The 21817-nt window shown below is 45.3% G+C and overlaps 1 protein-coding gene across 1 annotated transcript in view; it reads right to left on the bottom strand.

Annotated features, from left to right (window-relative positions):
• Positions 1-21584, bottom strand: part of LOC125368173 (zinc finger protein 551-like) — a 36321-nt gene extending 14737 nt beyond the window's left edge. Inside the window, exons 1-6 of the mRNA XM_048369028.1 lie at positions 21518-21584; positions 21385-21416; positions 20620-20737; positions 17241-17378; positions 16195-16418; positions 15901-16068 (exon numbers count right to left, since the gene is read on the bottom strand). Of these exons, the coding sequence (XP_048224985.1) occupies positions 15901-16068; positions 16195-16418; positions 17241-17378; positions 20620-20737; positions 21385-21416; positions 21518-21584 (747 nt within the window). The remainder of the gene's footprint in view (positions 1-15900; positions 16069-16194; positions 16419-17240; positions 17379-20619; positions 20738-21384; positions 21417-21517) is intronic.
• Positions 21585-21817: the final 233 nt, after the last annotated feature.

The raw sequence follows: 21817 nt of genomic DNA, 5'->3' as shown, positions 1-21817 counted from the left end.
GCTGCCAACTCGGGCCTCGTCCTACCCACCGACACAGCGGAGGTTAGGAGGAAGCCCCGAGCTGTGATTACACAGGGCTTATAAAGGCAAAGAACAAGGTTACAACAATCAGCTGTGCAAGCGAGATTAGAACACAGGTACAAATCTGATTGGCTCAGGGTTCGATTCTAAAATGGGGTTCACGTGGTGGGGCCTGACTTCAAAGTCTGGCACCTCATTTCTCCCTTTTTCTTTTTGGTACCTTGGGAGCCAATCATGGCTCCATTCTGTCCATTTCAATGGCTTGCATGTCTAGGGGATGATATAGAGGTAAGGCATGGGCCAGTAGGGCCCAATGTAGTAACCAAAGGGCCTGTCACCATTTCTTACAAGAATAGTCTCTGTACTTCTGTTTTGCATGCCTCTAGTTTATCCTGCCTCATCTTCCCCAAAACAACTCTGGTCCCTTGATTTTAAAGGGGGGCTGATGGGTGAAGATCATCCATCTTCTGTAATTTCTTCAGGCTGACTCAGGGGCGTTGACCTTACCTAGCCAGGAACCTATAACCTTAGTCTACTTTTCCAAGGGACTGCAGGATTGCTGCAAACTGAAAATTAACTTTCAGCTATACAGACTTACCATTAGCTCTATAGTGTTTAGTATCCAAATGTAAGCAACAAAATAATACATAAACTTCTCAACTGTGCTCTAAGGGTCGGGTGGCTATACCCGTATTCCTGAGCAAGCTCAAAACTACCTAAAATAAGGGGGTCACCTCACTTTGGAGTGAGCTGCCAAAATGACATCAACACTAGCCAGGGTAGTAAGGAAAGAAGGCAAAAAGAAAATTATAACAATATTCAGTCTAACTTTCTTTTCTTGAGGCGAAGGCGAAGCGGCTGAGTTGGGTGCTTGGAGACCTCCCATGTTCCATCACGGTAGTTGTCATCCAGGGCAAAGGGGTCAGCTGGCCTGGCGTGGGAGCAATGGACCCAAGTGGTGACGCCATCTACTTTAAGGGCCGTGGGAGTAGTCAGTAGCACCACGTAGGGTCCCTTCCATCGTGGTTCTAAGGATTTGGAGTTATGCCTCCGGACGAACACCCAATCTCCTGGCCTGAATAAATGGGGGAGTAGGGACAGAAGCAGAATTATATAATGCCTTAAGTTGGGGTCACATTCTTGTACACGAGCTGCAAATAATCGAGTTTACACAAAAATTCAGCATTATCCAAATCAGTGAGCAATTCAGTCTGAAGGCTAGGGATAATGGGCGGAGGGTACCCGTACATTATTTCAAAAGGAGTAAAGCCAAGTTGATAGGGAGAATTTCTTACCCTAAGTAGAGCAAAAGGAAGGAGTGACACCCAGTCTGCGCCAGTCTCTAAGGCCAATTTAGTTAAGGTCTCTTTTAGAGTCCGATTCATTCTCTCTACCTGTCCTGAACTCTGGGGTCTACAAGCACAATGCAATTTCCAATCTGTCCCCAGTGCAGCGGCTATTCCCTGACTTACTTTTGAAACGAAAGCCGGTCCGTTGTCCGACCCAATGGTGGATGGGAAGCCATACCTGGGTAGGATTTCTTCCAGGATCTTCTTAGCCACTATATTCGCAGTTTCATGCTTTGTTGGATAGGCTTCCACCCATCCTGAAAAGGTGTCTACAAAAACTAGCAAATATTTGTATCCAAATTTTCCAGGTTTGATTTTTGTGAAATCTACTTCCCAATACACGCCTGGCCTATCCCCACGGAAGCGAGCTCCTTTAGTAACTTGTTGATTGGGGGCATTGGTAAGCTGACAGGCCTTGCAATTTTTAACAATATTTTCAATAAGTTGATCTCCTTGTCTAATTTTTACTTTGGAATGTCGGAGCAAGTCCTGCATTCTTCGGGTTCCCATGTGAGAAGCTCGGTGGATTCTTTTAAGGATCCCCTTACCTAGCCTTTGTGGCAAGATAAGTTTCCCTTCACCAGTTTTCCACCAGTCATCGTTTCCTTCTCTGTCCAGGGTTTTGTGGGTCATGGGAATTTTTTTTATCCACTCCAAGTCTTCCTGGGAATACTGGGGTACAGGAGGCAAAGCTCGTGGTCCTGGGTCTACTACAGTCAATACTTCTGCTCTGGGATGGAGGGCTGCTTCCTTAGCTGCCTGGTCAGCCAGATTATTCCCTCTAGTCACCGAATCAACTCCCTTTTGATGACTCGGGCAATGCATAATGGCAATCTTTGCTGGTTCCCATAGGGCCCGGATGAGGCTTAAAATCTCCTGTCTGTTTTTAATGGCCTTTCCTTCAGCTGTCAGTAGCCCCCTTTCTTGGTACCAAGAGGGCTACTGCAGCTATTATTCTTAAGCACGGAGGCCACCCAGCGGCGACAGGATCCAATTTCTTTGACAAATAGGCGACCGGTCGTCTCCAGGGCCCAATTGGCTGGGTGAGCACCCCTTTTGCTATTCCTTTCTTTTCGGCCACAAACAATGTGAATGGTTTATTCACGTCAGGTAGGCCTAAGGCTGGGGCTTCTAGAAGGCTTTTCTTGATTGCCTCAAAGGCTTTTTGCATCTGCTCAGTCCAATGAAATTCTGGGAGGTTTTTGGTGGCTTCATATAAAGGCTTGGCCATCTCAGCGAACCCAGGTATCCACAGCCGGCAAAAACCCGCCGTTCCCAGGAATTCTCTGACTTGTCTCGCTGACTTAGGCACAGGAATTTTTAGCACAGTCTCTTTACGTGCATCTGACAGCCAACGCTTGCCCTCTTTTAATATGAAGCCCAGATAGGTGACTTCAGGTTTACAAATTTGTGCCTTTTTAGTGGAGGCCCTATAGCCCAAATTGCCAAGAGTCTTTAAGAGCCTAGCTGTTCCCTTTAAACAACTATCCTTGTCTGGAGCAGCTATTAACAAATCATCTACATATTGCAATAGACTTATTTCAGTATTTTGGGAGCGGTACTCACTTAGGTCTTCATGTAACGCCTCATCAAAGATTGTAGGCGAATTCTTAAATCCTTGAGGCAGCCTGGTCCAGGTCAATTGACCGCTTATCCCGATTTCAGGATCGTGCCAAGTAAATGCAAAGTAGCTTTGGCTCTGTGAGGCTAAGGGCAGGCTAAAGAAAGCATCCTTTAGATCCAACACAGTATACCACACATGGCTCGGTGACAGGGAGCTCAGCAGGGTATATGGGTTTGGGACTGTTGGATGAATGTCCATTACTCTCTTGTTAACTTCTCTCAAGTCTTGCACTGGTCTATAATCATTGGAATTAGACTTTTTTATAGGCAATAATGGAGTATTCCAGGCTGACTGGGTGGGCTTCAGAACTCCTAAATCTAATAATTTTCTGATGTGAGGAGTGATCCCTTTCTTTGCTTCTAGTGACATAGGGTACTGGCAAACTCTTACTGGGTCAGCTCCGGCTTTAAGTTCCACAAAAATTGGAGGACGATGTTTTGCCAGTCCCATTCCCCCAGTTTCTGCCCATGCTTGGGGAAACGCCCGTAGCCACTCATTTTCTGGAGACTCGGGCTTGAGATGCTGGTATAGCCTATACTCTTCTTCTAACTTGCTAGTTATTAGTATACTAACAGGCTTTTCTCTTGAGTTCGTCACAGAAATCCCACTGTCTGTGAACTGTATCTGAGCTTTCATTTTCGTTAAGAGATCACGTCCAAGCAATGGATAGGGGCAGTCAGGGATGACTAAAAACGAGTGGGTTACCTGGCCCGCTCCCAAGTCCACTGTTCTTTGAGTAGTCCATTTATAGGGTTTAGTGCCCGTTGCACCTTGGACCCATGTTGTTTTAGTGGACATCGGCCCTCTCGGGGCTAGTAATACTGAATTTTCTGCTCCCGTATCTACCATGAACATGACTGGATTCCCCTCCACTTTTAATGTTATCCTGGGCTCAGGGAGGGGATCTGAACCCCGACTCCCTCAGTCACTGTCCTCAGCCATCTCTAAGGTTGACAACACTCTTGATCCTACTTTATGTTTTTCCTCCTTTTCCTGGGCTAGCTCTGGGCAGTTTCTGATCCAATGCCCCTCCTTCTTGCAATAAGCACATTGATTCTTCCCCATCCTTGGTTGGGGTTTGGGCTTTTGCTCCTTACTTGGAGAGGAGGACTGTCTAAAGTTTCCTGCCTGCATAGAGGTCAGGATTTCCCTGAGTTCCTTCTGTTGTTGTTCCAAAATCCTAGCCAGACTCCTTTCCTGTCTTCGTTCTCCTGTTTCTCTCTTATTATAAACCTTTTCCGCCACTGCTACTAGATCCCTAATAGATTTTTCCCCAAGCCTGTCTAGAGCCTGCAATTTCCGCTTTATATCCGGTGCGGCTTGATTTACGTAGGCAAACATAATCATCTGAGCAGATTCCTGGGTCTCAAGATCATATGGGGTGTATTGACTAAAGGCTTCCATAAGACGCTCAAGGTATGCTGCCGGACTTTCACTTTCTCCCTGTCTGATATCATAAACTTTGGCCATATTTGTAGGTCGGCGAGCCGCCGCCTTGAGACCTGCCAGCAGAGCCTGGCGATAGACAAGGAGTCGCTCCCTACCTTCAGCCGTATTGTAGTCCCATGCTGGTCGGGTCTGGGGAAAATAGGTATCAATCAAGGCAGGATCCGTGATGGGTGCTCCGTTGGGGCCAGGGATAAGTCTCCGGGCCGCTTCTTGAATACGACCTCTCTCCTCATTGGTGAAAAGTACCTGTAAAAGCTGGCTACAATCATCCCAAGTGGGCTGGTGAGTGAAAAGTATAGTTTCAAACAAGCGAATTAAGTCCCGAGGTTTCTCAGAAAAGGGGGCATTTTGGGCACGCCAATTGTAAAGATCACTAGTAGCAAATGGCCAGTATTGGAATTGTTGTCGACTGTCCGCATCCACAGGACTTATAGGGCGTAGGGGAAGGGTAGTAGATTTGTGAAGAGATGTAATTCTTTGGCGCCGGCGAGTTGATTGAGCGGGGCCCTCCGGGGCGGAGGGCACAGCTGAAACATCTTCCTCAGAGTCCTCCTCTTGGAGAGTTAACTGGGGTGGGGCGTATGGAGGGGGAAGCATTTCCTCCTCTGTGCTTCCTCCCTGGAGGACAGGTGGATATAATTTCTTTTCTCCCCTCTTAGGTTCTCTCTTGGCACCCCGTGTTTTTTGAGTGAATATTGGGGTAGGGGAAGGAGTGGAGGAGGGAGTTGGTAAGAAAGGCCGAACCCAAGCTGGAGTGTCCCTGTCAACTAGTTCTTTCCAGGTGTCTATATAAGGAATCTGGTCTATATAGCCTGAACGAGGGGCTTCGATTAGGCTTTGTAAGGTACTGATCTTAATGATGTCAAAGCTTCCCTCAGGTGGCCAATTAACTCTCTCAAGGGTGGGCCATTCTGACTTGCACAGGGTAATCCACTTTTCCTTCTTAAGGGCCACACCTCGGTTCTGAGCTATCTCCTTGATCTCCTTCCAGTGAACTAGAGTCAAATCTAGGGGGCTAGGTGGAGGACCCCAAGATAGAACGTTACCCATAGCTCTGATCAGATGTTTAGTCCAAAAGGCTACAAAAGAAAAGAAACCAAAACAATTAATACAGAAGGAAAAAAACATAGGCAAGATCAAGAACAAGAAAAACTGGAGATTTCCCAAGTTGGCCCACACATCCCCCTGCAAGGATGCAGAAAGAGTGAATTCAAGTTGAAAGCGGGGCTCCAGAGATCCCCCTTTAAGGGTGAAGAGTCTGGGACATCCCCCGGTCTCACCAGGATTGTCAAGTAAGTACATCTGCTTCGACAACCCCTTCAAGAAATAAGCAAAAGCAAGACAAACAAACAGGCACATTACAGGACAAGACAAATGAACAGCGCTGTTTTCTTACCTTCGGAGTCTGGGATCTCGGGGTCTCTGGGGCTATCCCGGACGAAACCCCAAATGTTGTGCCAAGTTGCAAGACCACCCCCAAGAAGACCACCGAGATTCAGACACTCCGAAATGCAAAAGCAAGGCAAGGCTTTATTTAACAAGCTGCCAACTCGGGCCTCGTCCTACCCACCGACACAGCGGAGGTTAGGAGGAAGCCCCGAGCTGTGATTACACAGGGCTTATAAAGGCAAAGAACAAGGTTACAACAATCAGCTGTGCAAGCGAGATTAGAACACAGGTACAAATCTGATTGGCTCAGGGTTCGATTCTAAAATGGGGTTCACGTGGTGGGGCCTGACTTCAAAGTCTGGCACCTCATTACATTACATTTAGGCACCAGCAGTTACACAGGTTACTGCTTGACTGCCGCTATGTCTCTTGGTCCATGTCAAACGTGGTGGATTTCTTCAGATCTGTGAACTCCCCATGTCCCCCAAGAGAGATCTGTCTAGACTGCTCTTTACCTTAGGATGCTGGGTCTAAATATGTTTGGAGTTAATATGTTTTCAGATACTCATGTGAAACATCAACAAGTAATAACATTTTGTTTTTGTGCTAATTATTGAACTTTATTTCCAAGATTAATATTTCTCTTTTTCTTTTTTCTCATCATGAAACTTGAACTCTGGGCCTGGGCACTGTCCCTAAGCTCTTCACCTCAAGGCTAGCAATCTATCACTTAAGCCACAGAGTTGCTTCCAGTTTTCTGGTGATTCATCGGAGATAAGAGTCTCACAGACTTTCTTACCTGGTCTGGCTTTCAACTATGACCCTCAGATCTCAGCCTCCTGAGTAGCTAAGGATTACAGGCGTGACCCAACAGCACCTGGCTTCTAAGTTTAATATTTCCACTCATTACATTCACTCAGCACACTTCCTTATGTGATGAAGAAAAATTAATTGTAAGTCCTGTAAAATACGGTGAAAACCTTCATCTTCTTATTACTGTTTGGTTAATTCTTGTTACTGCTAATTAAACAGCAATTTTTACCTTTCCTTATTCATTATTGACTTAGTGAACTAACACTAAAAGATTAAGCCTCAATAATGACATTGAAATTTTCTGTAACTTTATTTTATTTGAGGTTCTGGCAGCAAACTCAGGGTTCTGTGTAGGCAAGTACTTCATTGCTAAGATTCTGCCATCACCCTCTTTTTGTCAGTTTCACATGGATTCTTACAGAATTCCTTTTATTATATACTCATTTAATAATTAAAAATTATGCCTGGATCTGGTATCTTACACTGGTAATCGTAGCTACTCAGGAGGCTGAGATCTGAGGATCATGGTTCAAAGCTAGCCCAGCCTGGAAAGTCCAAGAGACACCTATCTCCAATTAATCACCCAGAAAACTAGAAGTAGGACTGTGGCTCACAATGGTAGCATGCTAGCCTTGAGATAAAGGAGCCAAGGGATAGTGCCCAGCCCCTGAGTTCAAACCCCATGGCTTATTACTACTCCTACTGCTGCTACTATTAATCGTTTAAATCAAAGACTGACCCAAGATAGATGCAGTGGCTCACACCTGTAAGACTGAATCAGGAAGATTGAGGATCAAGGCCACTCCAGGTAAACTATTCATAAGAGTCCATTTCAAGTGCTAGCTGGGTGTGATGGTGTACGCCATTTCCTCATACACTATGTCAACAACAACAAAAACATCTCAGCATCTTGGTACACATCTGTTATCCCAGATATTCTGAAACACATAATAGGAGTACTAGGGTGCAGGCTGACCTGGGTAAAAATAACCAGAGTAAAAAAGTCGAGCATGTTTCTCTAGGAGTAGAACCTTGCTTGCCCCAGAGGGTTCAGAGGGCAGCGTGCAAATCTCAGTGCTACAAAAAAGAAAACTATGATGCAAATGTAAAATCTGATGTAATGTTCATATGATTTCAGGTACTCATGTGAAACATCAACCAGTAATAACATTAGTTTTTGTGCAACCATTGAACTTTATTTAATATTAATATTTCTACTCCTTACACTTGCTCAGCAAAATACATTAGGTAATGGAAAAAAATGAAGTGTAAGTCCTGTAAAATAGGATGAAAATATTCATTTTCTGTTACTTCTGTTACTGCTAAAAAACAGCAACTGTACTTTTTGCTATTCATTATTTGTTTAGCGAACTAACAATAAAAGATCTCTAGGCCTTCAAAACTACATTGAAATTTTAAATAATTATTTCATTTGAGGTTCAGGCAACAAACTTGGGGGTGTTGCATAGGCAAGTACTTAACTGCTGCAATACTCTTATGCCCCTCTTTGCACAGATTCTTTTTATTTTTTTAGTGACCTCTCAGGGGAATACAATAGCTCAAAAGCGATGTATGTACGTTCATATAAGACTACTGTCGACATATTGTCTAATATTGACATTACATTTAAAGCCCTAGGCGAACTTTCTTGGGCGTGGCCACGTGGCTACTGTATATGTTCTTGATACCTTGTATATTGTATATATGTCTACCTGACCTAGAGAAGGGATAGAAAAACAGGGCATAAGATATCACAAGAAATGTACACACTGCCCTACTATGTAACTGTACCCTTTTTGCACAACACCTTGTCAAAAAAATTGTGTTCAATTAATAAAAAAATAAGTAATATCGTATTCAAAATATACATATTAGATGTTTATGCACTTATATTTTATCACACTTAACCACATGATAAATTTTACTAAATTTAAATAAATATTTACTTAACTAGTTTTTAAGAAATATTTAATATTTGAATTTAAAGTTAAGAGCTAAAAATGATCTGACAAACTAATAATTAGCTACAATATGATTTGGTTAGGTTTTATTGTCAGGTAAAATATCTCTTAGAGTTACAAATTTGTCTGATTAAATAATTTTAAGAATCTTTCACAAATGTATAATTGCAAATGACAGATGTATATTTATTGGTTAGAATATCAAAATTTTTGTTTTAATTAGAAGTAACTTATACTGATTGAACTTAATTTTTAAAGAAATTAAGATGATCCTTTAAACTTTAAAAATATTCTTTACCATTTATTAAAAATGAAATATGATGTAAGAACCACCAAACAGTGTTTGAAATATTTTCTCTGTTTTTGTATTTTTGTGTTCAATAGGGTCATCAAGATGTATAGTACCACAAAAAACCAGTTATATAGTAAAATCAGAACATAATATTTAAGGTTACAATCTTCAATTTTGAGGGTAAGTAATGATTACAAAAACATCTGGGACTCATAAGAACAATAATTTTTTTATTTAAAATAATATTTTAGAAAAAAGGTTGTTTAAATTTATTATTTTATTGAAAAATAATCTTTAATACTTAAATATGAATCTAAAATATTTCTTGAATTATTTTCATTTTACTAGTGTCTCCAAGTGTTGAATTTAGAAATCAGTGCCTTTTTATAGATTCTTAAGGAATACTTTAAAAATATATTTACTTAATAATATTTTTTACTGGTTCTGGGGCCTGAACTCAGGGCCTGGACTCTGTCCCTGAGCCTCAAGGCTAGCACGCTACCACTTGAGCCACAGCACCATTTCCAGTTTTTTCTGTTCATGTGGTTCATGAGGAATGGAACCCAGGGCTTTATGCATGCAAGGCAAGTACTCTATCATTAAGCCCCATCCCCAGACCTTTATTTACTAATTTAAAAAATTAAAATTCATGTCCATCACTGGTGGCTTATTCCTGTAATACTAGCTACTCAGGAAGTCTGAGGGTTGCAGTTTGAAGACAGTCCAGGCAGGGAGGTCTGAGAGACTCTTGTCTCCAATTAATCACCAGAAAACTGGAAGTGAAGCTGTGGCTCAAAATAGTAGAGTGCTAGTGTTGAGCAAAAGAGCTCTTGGATGTCATGGAGGCCTTGAGTTCAAGCCCCATGATTGACTAATAATAATAACAATTATTATTATTAATAGTAGTTTAAATGAAAGATTGATCTAAGATGGATGCCGTGGCTCACACCTGTAAGGCTGAATCAGGAGGATTCAGTTTCAAAGTCAGCTGAGGAAAGCAGTTCATAGGAGGCCATCTCAAGTACGAGCTGGGTATGTTGGTGTCCATCTGTCATCCCATCCATGTGGGAGGCTGAGATTGGGATGGTTGTAGTAATAGGGAAGTTTGGGTTAAAAAAAAAAATCGTAAGCCATTATCTTGGTTCATGTCGGTCATCACTTCATGATGCAATTTCTTTTCTTACCAAAGTACTATGTACAAACAATGGCCACTGCTGGCTCATGCCTGTAATCCTAGCTACTCAGGAGGCAGAGATCTGAGAACTGCAGTTTGAAGCCAGCCCTGGCAGGAAAGTATGTGAGTATATCTCATATAAATTACTCAGAAAAGGCTGGAAGTGGTGCTATATCTGAAGTTCTAGAGCACTATCTTTGAGCCAAAGAAGCTCTGGGACAGCACCCAAACCCTGAGTTCAAGCCCTAGAACTACCAAAAAAATGGACTCAGCAAAGAGAAGTAATTCTGATTATCTACAAGAAGAGAGAGACTGAATCTGCAGTCAAAAGCCACCTAGTACAGAAAAGCTGACACACAGTTTTCTTTTAACCTACATTTGAATCACCACTATCAATTTATATATATATATATGTATAACAGATTATAGTAATATAATAAAACTAAAACTTGTGACTTTTGTCAAATTCATGGTACATTTTAGTTGAACATCAACTAGATCATCTTTAGGTAGACCTGCTGATATTGTACATGAGGTTAGACCTCATACGCAGCCTGTCATACTTTTAGGACAATGATGGAATTCTGAGCTGATCCTGCATTATGTTCATGAACCAGCAGTTACACAGGTTTACTGCTTGACCAGACACTATGTCTCCTGGTCCATGTCAAACATGGTCGATTGCTTAAGATTTCTAAAATCCCCGTGTTCCTCACAACAGATCTTTCTGTACTTCTTTTCTTTATATCACAATGCTGGATCTATATATGTTTGAAGCTTATATGTTTTCAAGTACCTGTCTGAAAAACCAACAAGTAATGACACTTTGTTTTGCGGTAAATACTGAACTTTATTTCCAAGTATAGTACTTCTACTCCTTATATTTACTCAGCACAATTCATTAGGTAATGTAGAAAAATTCAGTGTTAAATTCTGTAAAAAGTTTAAAAGATTCATCTTCTGGTGCCTCGGTTACTGCTAGTTAGGTAGCAGTTGTAATTTTCCTTACTCATTGTTTGCTTAGTGACCTAACAGTAAAAGATCATTGGGTCTCAATAACTACATTGAAAGTTTCTCTAACTGTATTTTGTTTGAGGTTCAGGCAGCAAACTCAGTGTCTTGTGAAGACAATAACTTCACTGTTGAGATACTCCCATGGCCCCCTTTCTGTAAGTTTTACAAAGATTCCTCCAGACTACCTTTTATGACATAATAATTAAAAAAAAAAGTATTTCTGGCACTGGTAGCTTATACTTGTAATCCTAGCTACTAGGAGGCTGAGATCTGAGAATTGCCTTTTGAAGCCAGCCTGGCAGGAAAGTCTTATCTCCAATAAACTACTCAGACAAGGCCAGAAGTGGCTCTGTGGCTCAAAATGGTAGAGTGCTAGCCTTGAACAAAAGAGCTCAGGGACAGTGTCCAGGCCCTGAATCCAAGCCTCCCAACTGACTAATAATAATGATGATGATGATAATCATAATAATAACAACTTAAACCAAAGGCTGATGCAAGATGGATGCAGTGGCTCACACTGTGATGGTGAATCAAAAGGGTTCAGGTTCTGGGGCTGGGGATATGGCCTAGTGGCGAGAGAGCTCGCCTCGTATACATGAGGCCCTGGGTTCGATTCCCCAGCACCACATATACAGAAAACGGCCAGAAGTGGCGCTGTGGATCAAGTGGCAGAGTGCTAGCCTTGAGCAAAAGGAAGCCAGGAACAGTGCTCAGGCCCTGAGTCTAAGGCCCAGGACTGGCAAAAAAAAAAAGGGTTCAGGTTCAAGCCCAGCCTAGGCAAGAAGCTCATAAAACCTGATCTCAAGTACTAGATGGGTGAGATGGTGCATGCCTGTTATCCTAGCCATGTACAAGGCTGAAACGGGGATGGTTGCAGTGATAGTGAGCCTGAGCAAAACACTTTCATAAGACTCCGTGTGACAAAAAACAAATCTCAGCATCTTGGTTCACATCTGTCATCCTAGATATTTCAGGAAACACATAATAGGTGTAGTAGAGTACAGGCCGACCTGGGTATAAAGCAAGGCTATATCTCATCCATTACCAGTGTGAAAAAGAACTAGATCCTGTCCCTGGCGAGTGCAGAGTGTAGAGTCTAAATCAAGTGCTATATAAACAAAACTACTGTAATAGGGATTGTCAAATTTCATAATTTTAGAGTTAACTCTTAGATTCTATAACTCCATTTTGTTTTTGTGACTTCATCTTAAAGGACTGCACCCCCACCCGTGAGACAAGTTCCTTATAGTTTGACATTTAAAGATATATGTAGCCACTGTTCCTTTCTGGTTCTAGGTAGCAACCTTAGTAAGGGGTTGTGGAGATGATCATAATAACAAGTTATAGAGATAAACATAGTAGTGTATTATAGAAATGCCATGGTAACTTTCATGTTGCCCCATTCATAATTTCTTACAGCATTGTTTGAATTCCAGTAACTTAATGCTTGGCTTGCACCTGTAGTAAAGAACCATTAGGGACTTTTCTCTCCTGAACAAATAAGGGGGATGGGCTTTCTGCTTTAAAGGAGGCCATGATGGGCTGGGAATATAGCCTAGTGGCAAGAGTGCTTGCCTCCTATATATGAAGCCCTGGGTTCAATTCCCCAGCTCCACATATATAGAAAACAACCAGAAGTGGCACTCTGGCTCAAGTGGCAGAGTGCTAGCCTTGAGCAAAAAGAAGCCAGAGACAGTGCTCAGGCCCTGAGTCCAAGGCCCAGGACTGGAAAAAAAAAAAGGCCATGAGACCAGACTGGACACTGCACTTTTGTGGGTGCCCAGCTGTCCAGTAGAGTCCCAGCCAGTAATAAAGACTTCCTTTCGGCTGTACTCAGTGTCTGCATGGTCTCTCCTGTTGGTCCCCCATGAACATTATGGAGGACCCAGTGAGATTCCCCAGGAGACAAGACCCCAGACCTCAGGTTGTCTTGGCAGGTGGCCAGGCACCAGAGAGAAGGACTAACTTGATTCCTAGGGGAGGTACCCCCTGAACTCCAAGGCCCCAAGAGCTGCACTTCACTTCTCCCTGCTGCTCTAGAGGGCCCCCAATGCTTTCACCTCAAATTATTTTTGACATCATAGAACGTCTCTTGTTCTTAGAGACCTCCAGAGGTAAGTGTGAGTGGGGCGCCCTCTTGTGTAGTACCCATAGTAGAGAGGCTGGATGCAGCTATCGACCCAGCATCCTAGAACCCTGTGGGTCATCACTGGCCCTTTGTTTTTGTTTTTCTTATTTATTGTCAAAGTGATGTACACAGGGGTTACAGTTTCATATGTTAGACATTGGATGCATTTCTTGTACTGTTTGTTACCTCCTTCCTCTTCCCCCCTCCCCCCTCCTCTTTTCCCTCTTCCCCCATGAGTTGTTCAGTTGGTTTACACCAAACAGTTTTGCAAGTATTGCTTTTGTAGTTGTTTGTCTTTTTATCTTGTGTCTCTCGATTTTGGTTTCCCTTTCACTTTCCTAGTTTTAATACAGTATACACGGTTTCCAATGTACTCAGATAAGATACAGTGATAGTGCAGGTACAATCACAGGAAAGGGACAGGAGGATCATCAACAATAGAGCCTACATGGCCTAATCTTGCTTGAACACCTGATTGCTGTAACTTTGTTTATTGCCTTTATAAGCTCTGTGAAATTGCAGCTTGGGGCTTCCTCCTAACCTCCGCTGCGTCGGAGTGTAGGATGAGGCCCGAGCTGCGGCTCGCTTGAATAAAGCCTTGCTTTTGCATTTCGGAACGTCTGGTTGTTGGTGGTCTTCTTGGTGGTCTTCTCGTGACTTGGGCATAACAGTTGGGGGCTCGTCCGGGATAGCCCTGGAGACCCCCGAGACCCCAGACTCCGAAGGTATGAAAACAGTGCTGTTCATTTGTCTTGTCCTGTCATTTGTCTGTTTGTCTGCTTTGCTTCCTTTTTGAGGATGGCCGTTCTGACTCGTATTTCTTGAAGGGGTTGTCGAAGCAGACGCACTTGCATTGCAATCCTGTAGAGACTGGGGGAAGCCCCAGACTCTCCACCCTTGAAGTGGGACCCCTGGAACCCTGCATTGAACTTGAGTCTACTCCTTCTGCACCCTTGCAGGCAGTTGTGAGCCAACTTGGGTCCACTCCTTCTGCATCTTGCAGTAGGTTGTGGGCCAACTTGGGAGATCTCCAACTCATAGCTTTTCTTTTTCTCAGGCCTGTGTGTTTTCCTCCTTTTGTATTGTTATAATTGTTTTGTTTTTTTGTAGCCTTTTGGACTGAACATCTGATCAGAGCTATGGGTAACATTCTATCTTGGGAACCTCCATCTAGCCCCCTAGACTTGATCCTAGCTCACTGGACGGAGGTTAAGGAGATAGCTCAGAACCAAGGTGTGGCCCTTAAGAAGGAAAAGTGGATCACCCTGTGCAAGTCAGAGTGGCCCACCTTTGAGGGAACTAATTGGCCACCCGAGGGGAGCTTTGACCTAGGTAAGATCAGGACTTTGCAACACCTAATCTACTCCCCTTGTTCGGGCCATCCAGACAAGAGAGAAACCAAGAAGGAAGAGAAGAAATTGTACCCACCTGTCCTCCAGGGAGGAAGCACGGAGGAGGAAATGTTTCCCCCACCATACTCCCCACCCCAGTTACAAGAGGAGGACTCTTAGGAGAATGTTTCAGCTGTGCCCTCTGCTCTGGAGGGTCCCGCCCAGTCCTGGTGTCAGCAGCCCAGGGCATGGAGGCGTCTCGGCCCCAAGTCCTGACCCACAGCCTCCGACAGGGGTGGACACAGGGCCAGCCCAAGCCACCTGCAGGCAGCGGGGAGTGACCCCACCGTGCAGCTCTGTTGTCTGTGTTGTTTGTGATTCTGACAGTCTCTTCTGTGTCAAACCTGCATAAGATATACAGGCGAGAGCTCACAATCAGTGTGAGTGTCTGCAAAAAGAACTCTGGGGGACCCCCCACCCAGCCTTCTTCAGCAGAAAATTATTTGGTGTGCTAAAATGTTTTACTAAGACTATCAAGCCCTGGAAAACAAGGCTGGAGAATGCTAAAATCATTTGTTAAAGTTTTGTCTTAAAATTTGCATGTTGCAGGAGTAAGATTGACAAAAATACCTCTTGCCACTGGAAAATGTATGGCTGATGTTTATTTTGTGCGCTTTAAGATCTTTTGAATATGTATGTGTGTGTGCATGTGAGTGTGAACATGTTCAAGACTGTTAGTATTGAAAGGAAAATTGTCCCCGAAGAACCACAGATCATAGACAAAGTCATATAGAGCAAAGAGTTTATTGCCATCAGGACTGGCAAGGCCAAGTTCCCACAGAGGAGAGGAAAATGGCACCTGAACTCTCTTTTGGGGGGTCTTTATACCCTCATGCAACTAAGGTGGGAGATGCTCTGCCTGCCCCTCAGGTAGCCAGGGGCAGAGTCGCATTGCCAAGGGCAGAGCTTATGGGCCGGGGGACATCTATAAGCTTACATTACCCCCTTTGTTGTTTATTATGCGCAGTACCAGGCAAGGGGGTATGGGCAAAGGTATTTTCTTCTGGATCTACTTCCTGCTGAAAGGGGGCAAGGTAGTCAGAAAGGGGAAAAAAGGAGACCCAGTACTGTCCAAGTTGGCTGAGGTCATAGAGGTGTTATTTGTCTGCTGTGGGATCCTCTGGGTCCTCAGTAACTGGAGGGAGGCTGGGTCCCAACTTTATCCGTAAAGACAGGGGTCCAGTTGGCTTGCAGGTGTACAAGGGTGGTTCAGATAGGTGTCGTTTGACATTGTGGATATGGATCCAGTGTGGATGTCCCTGAACCTGTACAGCTGTAGGGGCAGAGAGGGTTACTGGATAAGGCCCATCCCACTTAGCAGAGAGCTTGGTGGGACTTGATGTCTGTGGCAGGTAGTTCTTTGAAATGTACACCAGGTCCCCAGCCTTAATGGAGGGCTCGGAAGATGAGGAGGGCCTGGGGATGCATTGGTTAGCATACTTCCAAAGGAAAGTGTGCAGGTGCTGAAGGAGGGAAGACAGCATTAGGTGGGGGTAGGGGGGAATCTGAGGCTTGGAACAGGGAGTCAAAGGTGGGCAGCCATATATCACCTCAAAAGGACTTATCATCAAAGGCCTTCTAGGTAGAACCTGCAGGCAGAGAAGGGCCAGGGGTAGGAGCTTTAACCAGTCTAGTTGTAACTCAAGGGACAGCTTGGTTAAAATCTGTTTGAGGGACCGGTTGGCACGTTCCACCTTCCCTGAGGACTGAGGGTCGTAGGGAATATGAAAGTGCCAGAAGATATTTAGAGACTTGGCCAGGAGCTGGGTTACAGAGGAGACGAATTCTGGGCCATTATCGGTCTGGATGGAGGCTGGAAGGCCAAAGCGGGGAATTATTTCCTGTAAAAGAAGCTGAGACACAGAGGAGGCTCTTTTGTTTGTGGTGGGAAATGCCTCTATCCATCCCGTGAAGGTGTCTACAATGTACTTGCAGATTGTTGGCATGTGGGAAAAATCAATTTGCCAGTCCACCCCTGGGAGGTTACCTTGAGCCTGATGGGCTGGAAAAGGAGGTGGGCACACATTGGTGATGGGGTTCACCTTTTGGCACACCTTACAGGTTTGTGAAAGCTGTGTGAGAAATTGTATGTTGGCCGGGGTTAGAGGGAGGCTCTGCTTAAGGAATTCCCTTAAGAAGCCTGTGTGAGGATGAAAAAGACGGTGTAAGTATTTAAGAATGTCCTGTCTGGTGGGAGAGGTAGAACATTCTGTCATTGGTAGTACTAGTGCCCATTGTTTTGAGGACATAGCAGCCTGCCTGGCAGTCTCATCAGCCAGGTTGTTTCCTTCCACTATAAAGGAGTCATCTGACCTGTGGGCTCTGCAGTGGACTATGCCAATGGCTGAGGGCAGAAAGGAGGCTTCTAAAAGCTTGTTAGTGTAGGGGCCATTTATGACCGGGGTCCCCTTGGTTGTCAGAAGCCCGCATTCTTTCCAGATGGCTGTGTGAGAAAGGACAGTATAGAAGGCATACTTAGAGTTTGTATATACTGTCAGGGAGTGGCCTGCAACCAGGTGAAAAGCCCTTGTTAGGGCTACTAGCTCAGCCTGTTGATTGGTGGTCTGGAGAGGCAGGGGACCAGACTCCACAACACCAGAGATTGACACCACAGCATACCCAGCCACCCATGAACCTTTCCAGAAGAGGGAGCTGCCATCTGTAAACCAAGTAAAATGGGAGTCCTTTAGTGGTCCTTCACTGATGTGGGTTGGATGAGGCAGCAGGTCCTCCAAGGTTTCCACACAGGAGTGTAGCAGCGAGGTTTCCATATCTGGAATGGGTAGTAGGGTAGAAGGATTTAGTTGGGGGCAGGTTTGGAAGGTTAGGGTCGGGTCCTCTATCAGGGACACCTGTAGAGAGAGAATACCGGAGGGAGGCATTGTATGTAGCCCCTTGTAGGTTAGCAGCTCAGAAAGGTGGTGGTGGGAGAGAATAGTGAGAGCTGTGCCAAAGGTTAGTTTCTTTGATTCTTGTATTAAGACAGAGGAGGCAGCCAGGGTGCGGAGGCAAGGGGCACATTCCCTAATAGTTGGATCCAGACGTTTCGATAGGTAGGCAACTGGAGCAAATGAAGGTCTGCTCTTTTGGCCTAGAACACCCAATGCAAAGCCTTGATTTTCAGTTACATACAGAAGGAATGGGTGTGTAAGATCTGGCAACCTGAGGGCAGGGGCTTGTGACAGGGCCTGTTGTAGCCTCCTGAAAGGGGAGATGAGAGAGGAGGGGCGTAAAAGGGGTTCCTTCAGTGATCCTCTGGCTGCTTCATATAAGGGGCGAGCCAAGATAGAGTAGTTGGGGATCCAGGCCCTGAGATAGTCAGCCAAGCCCAGAAAGGAGCGAAGCTCAGACTTAGTGGAGGGAGTAGGGTAGTTAGCAATCAACTGCTTTCTGGGGGTTGTAATGGCCTTGTGTGTGGGAGTAAGTTGAACTCCCAGGTAGGTCACAGACTGCTCGACAGCCTGCACCTTACTGAGTGAGACCCAGTATCCCCCGGAGGCCAGAAAGTTAAGGAGTGTTACAGTATGATTGTAACACAATAGTTTGGTGGGGCTGCAAAGGAGAAGATCATCCACATATTGTATAAGGGTGGATGGGCTTAAGTTCAAGTCTTCTAAGTCTCTTGCTAAGGATTGGCTAAACAAATGGGGACTGTCCCAGAACCCCTGTGGCAGCACAGTCCAGGTGAGCTGTGTTGAGGTTTGGGTGACAGGGTCAGTCCACGTAAATGCAAAGAGGTCCTGGGAAGAAGGAGATACGGGAATAGTAAAGAAAGCATCTTTTAAATCTAATACTGAATAAAAGGTAACTGTTGGGGGGATTGTAGAAAGTAACATGTAAGGGTTAGGCACGATGGGGTGTAAAGAAATAATAGCAGCATTTATAAGGCGGAGGTCCTGCACCAGGTGGAATGAGCCGTTAGGCTTGGCCACCATTAAGATAGGTGTATTATAAGGGGAATTAGCAGGGCATAATAACCCCTTCCTTAGTAGCTCTTGGATAATTGGCTGTAGCCCCAAGAGGCTGCGGCGGGAGAGCGGATACTGGGGTTGTGAAGGGAAGTGTCTAGGGTCCCTCAGAGAGATGTGAATGGGGGGTGGTATTTGGCAACAGAGGGTTGTGGGTGTCCCACACTGTGGGATCCACTTTGGAGGCGGGAAAAGGGAACCCTGAGCAGTCTCCAGGCGAGTCCACTAAAGCCATCAATAGAGAAATCATAGGGGAGGCCAAATTATTATCTTGTTCTGTCAATTGGGAGGGGCATAAGGTAATGGAGGCCCCAAATCTGGCCATAAGGTCTCTACTCAGTAACGGGATTGGGCAATGGGGGATAACAAGGAAGGAGTGGTAAAAGGTCACTCCTGAGAAAAGGCAAAAAACAGGGGGTGTCTTTTGGGGCTTGTAAGGTTTACCTTCCACCCCGACTATGGAGGTTTCAGCTGGGTAGGTTTGGCCTTGAATCTCAGTGAGCACCGAATATGAAGCACCTGTGTCCACCAGAAATGAGGTCATCCTACCTGCAACCATGATCACTACCCTGGGCTCCTGTGTGGTGATGGGAGTGGTTGGGTCCAGGAGTCCAGGGCCCCTTCAGTCTTCTTCTGCAGCCAGTGCCAGAATATTGGAAGGGGGCACTGGAGCATGGGTGGATGGCCGTTGTCCCTGAGAGGACAGTCCACAGCTCAGTGCCCTAAGTTTCCACACCACGGGCATGGCCCAGTTGGTTTCCTTGGCTGCAGGCAGTCTGTGCCCTTATGGCCTCGCTGGCCACATCAGTAGCATGGTTTCCTTAGGGGCAGGATCCCTTCCAGTGTTCCCTTTTTCCACATCCATAACAGGACCCAGGTAGACCCCATCGGGAAGGGGCTGGTTGCCAGGTCTGAGGCTGGTGGATCTTTGCTAGCATTTGGTACTTTAGTTTCTGGGCTTTTTCCTCCCTGCCATGGTACACCTTAAAGGCCACCTCCATAGCCTGACCCGCAGGTGTTAGGGGCCCCTTTTCTAGTGCTTTTAGCTTGGCTCGAATATCTGGGGCTGCTTGGTTAATGAAATGGGTCATTAAGCAGCATTGTCCATCAACAGACCCTGGGTCTAAGTTAGTATATTGGAGGATAGTCTGACATAATCTAGCCCAAAAAGCCTATGGGCTCTCGTCTCTATTTTGTATTACCTCAGTCATTTTGTGATAATTAATGGCTTTGCGGCCTGCCTGTTTGAGACCCTCCATCACGCAGGTAATAAAACGATTCCAGCTTTGGCAACCCTCCTGGGAATTGTAATCCCAGTGGTCTGGCACAGCTTCTATCCCAATTGGGTGATCTGGGGTGGTTTGGTGGGCCTCGTCTGCATAGCGGCGGGCTTTTTCCCAAACCTCCCTCTGTTCCCCTGGCATTAGTGTGCCACTCAAGATTACATACACATCATGCCATGTTACCTCATATGATTGGAGCACATGCCGTAGTTCCTTGATGTAACTAGTGGGATTGGAGGAAAAAGACCCCAGGCGGGCCTCAACCTGGGATAAATCATTTAGCGAAAAAGGAACATGCACCTCAACTATACCTTCTACAATCTTTTCTAGTTTCCGATTAGATTTACTTTTACTTCCTTTCCTAATTCACCACCAGACCTAGTCTCCTCAGGACTCAATCTTGTCCTAGGCCCTTTTGCTTTCATTTCTTTTTCTCTTTTACATCAAAGTCCAATTAACCACATCATGACCAGTCCACAAAATAACAAGAGGTAAAACAATTCCAATAAAACAGAATAGACAATACATACAGGCCTGATGCAAAACATATAAAGGAACTAAATAACAAAACAGGTTATGCAGGTTTCAGGTTTGACACAAAAGAGACTGTGAGAATCACAAACAACACAGAGATGACAGCGCTGCGTGGGTCACTCCCCGCTGCCTACTGGTGGCTTAGGCTGTCCCCTCAACCGCCCCTGTCAGTGGCTGCGGGTCAGGACTTGGGGCTGACGCATCCATGTCCTAGGCTGCCTGCGCCAACAAAGGGGGTACAGAGGGGCATAGGGTGGAGGAAAGATTTCAGCTTCCTCGGAGCCCCCTTGGAACACTGGAGGCTTTTCTTTTCCATGATCTTCTTTCTTCTCCTTCTGGACAAAAACCTGCAAAGAGACTATGGAGGACTGGGGGTGAGGGGTGGGTAAGAAGGGACGGAACCACAGGAGGGGCCCGGAGAAGTTGTTATCTACCAACTCTCTCCAAGTGACTATGTAAGGAATTAAAAACACAGTCCTCCACTTTGAGAATTGTACTCAAGTCAAAAGTCCCTTCTGGTGGCCACCCTAGATGGAAAGTGGGCCACTTAGAAGAGCAGAGAGTCACACACTTTCCTTTCTTAACTTCTTTCCAGTGAGCTAGAGTTCAGTCTAGGGGAGTGGAAGGGACGTTCCCTATCGTCAGTCTGTCAGTCAGGCGCAGCGCAATAAAGAAACACAAACATAATTAAAGGCACAAAGAACAGGCAACACTTACAGACAGACTTTTCAGAGAGCTGTGGCTTACAGGTTCGACTGTGTCTCTCCTGCCCCTGTGAGGGAGCAGACCACACAGTCTCTAGACTGTCTCTCTCCTGCTCCTCTGTAGGAGCCAGCCAGACAACCCTGAATACAGAGTGGACTGGGCGGGCGACTGCCAGGTGGCCTTCCCGGTCAGTTCCTTCAGGTTCAGGTTCAGATTGGTAGTGGGAAGCTTTCTGAGCCCCCTGTGGAGGGCTTGAGGTGTCCCCCAAGTCCTCCAGGACTGCCTATACGAGCGCGTCCGCTCCGGCTGCTCCTTCACTACCTACAGGTTCAGATTCAGATTCAGGTGGACGGCCAAAACAGAAAACGAAACTACAAATCACACAGACACAGACACACAAAATCAACAGCGCTGTTTCTTACCTTCGGGGTCTGGGGTCTCAGGGATCATTGGGGGCTTCCCGGCCAATGCACCAAATGAAATGCCCATGTAGCGAGGAGACCACCAAGAAGACCACCAAGAGCCAGACGTTCCAAAATGCAAAAGCAGGAGGAGAAAGATGGCGCCGACACAGTAGGGAGGCACCCCGACTTGCTCCAACTGAATAGCGAGCTGGGAACGCCAACACCCAACACCCCATCAAGAACCCAGCAAAACCAGCAGCCAGAAGCAGTGGAGATACGCAGGAAAACACAAAGGAATAAAAAAGAAGAGCCAAAAAC

The sequence above is a fragment of the Perognathus longimembris genome, chromosome 20, assembly GCF_023159225.1.
Source record: "Perognathus longimembris pacificus isolate PPM17 chromosome 20, ASM2315922v1, whole genome shotgun sequence".
NCBI classification, from domain to species: Eukaryota; Metazoa; Chordata; class Mammalia; order Rodentia; family Heteromyidae; genus Perognathus; species Perognathus longimembris.
The sequence above is the reverse complement of the archived record's forward strand: the minus strand, read 5'-3'. Positions and strand labels throughout refer to the sequence as shown.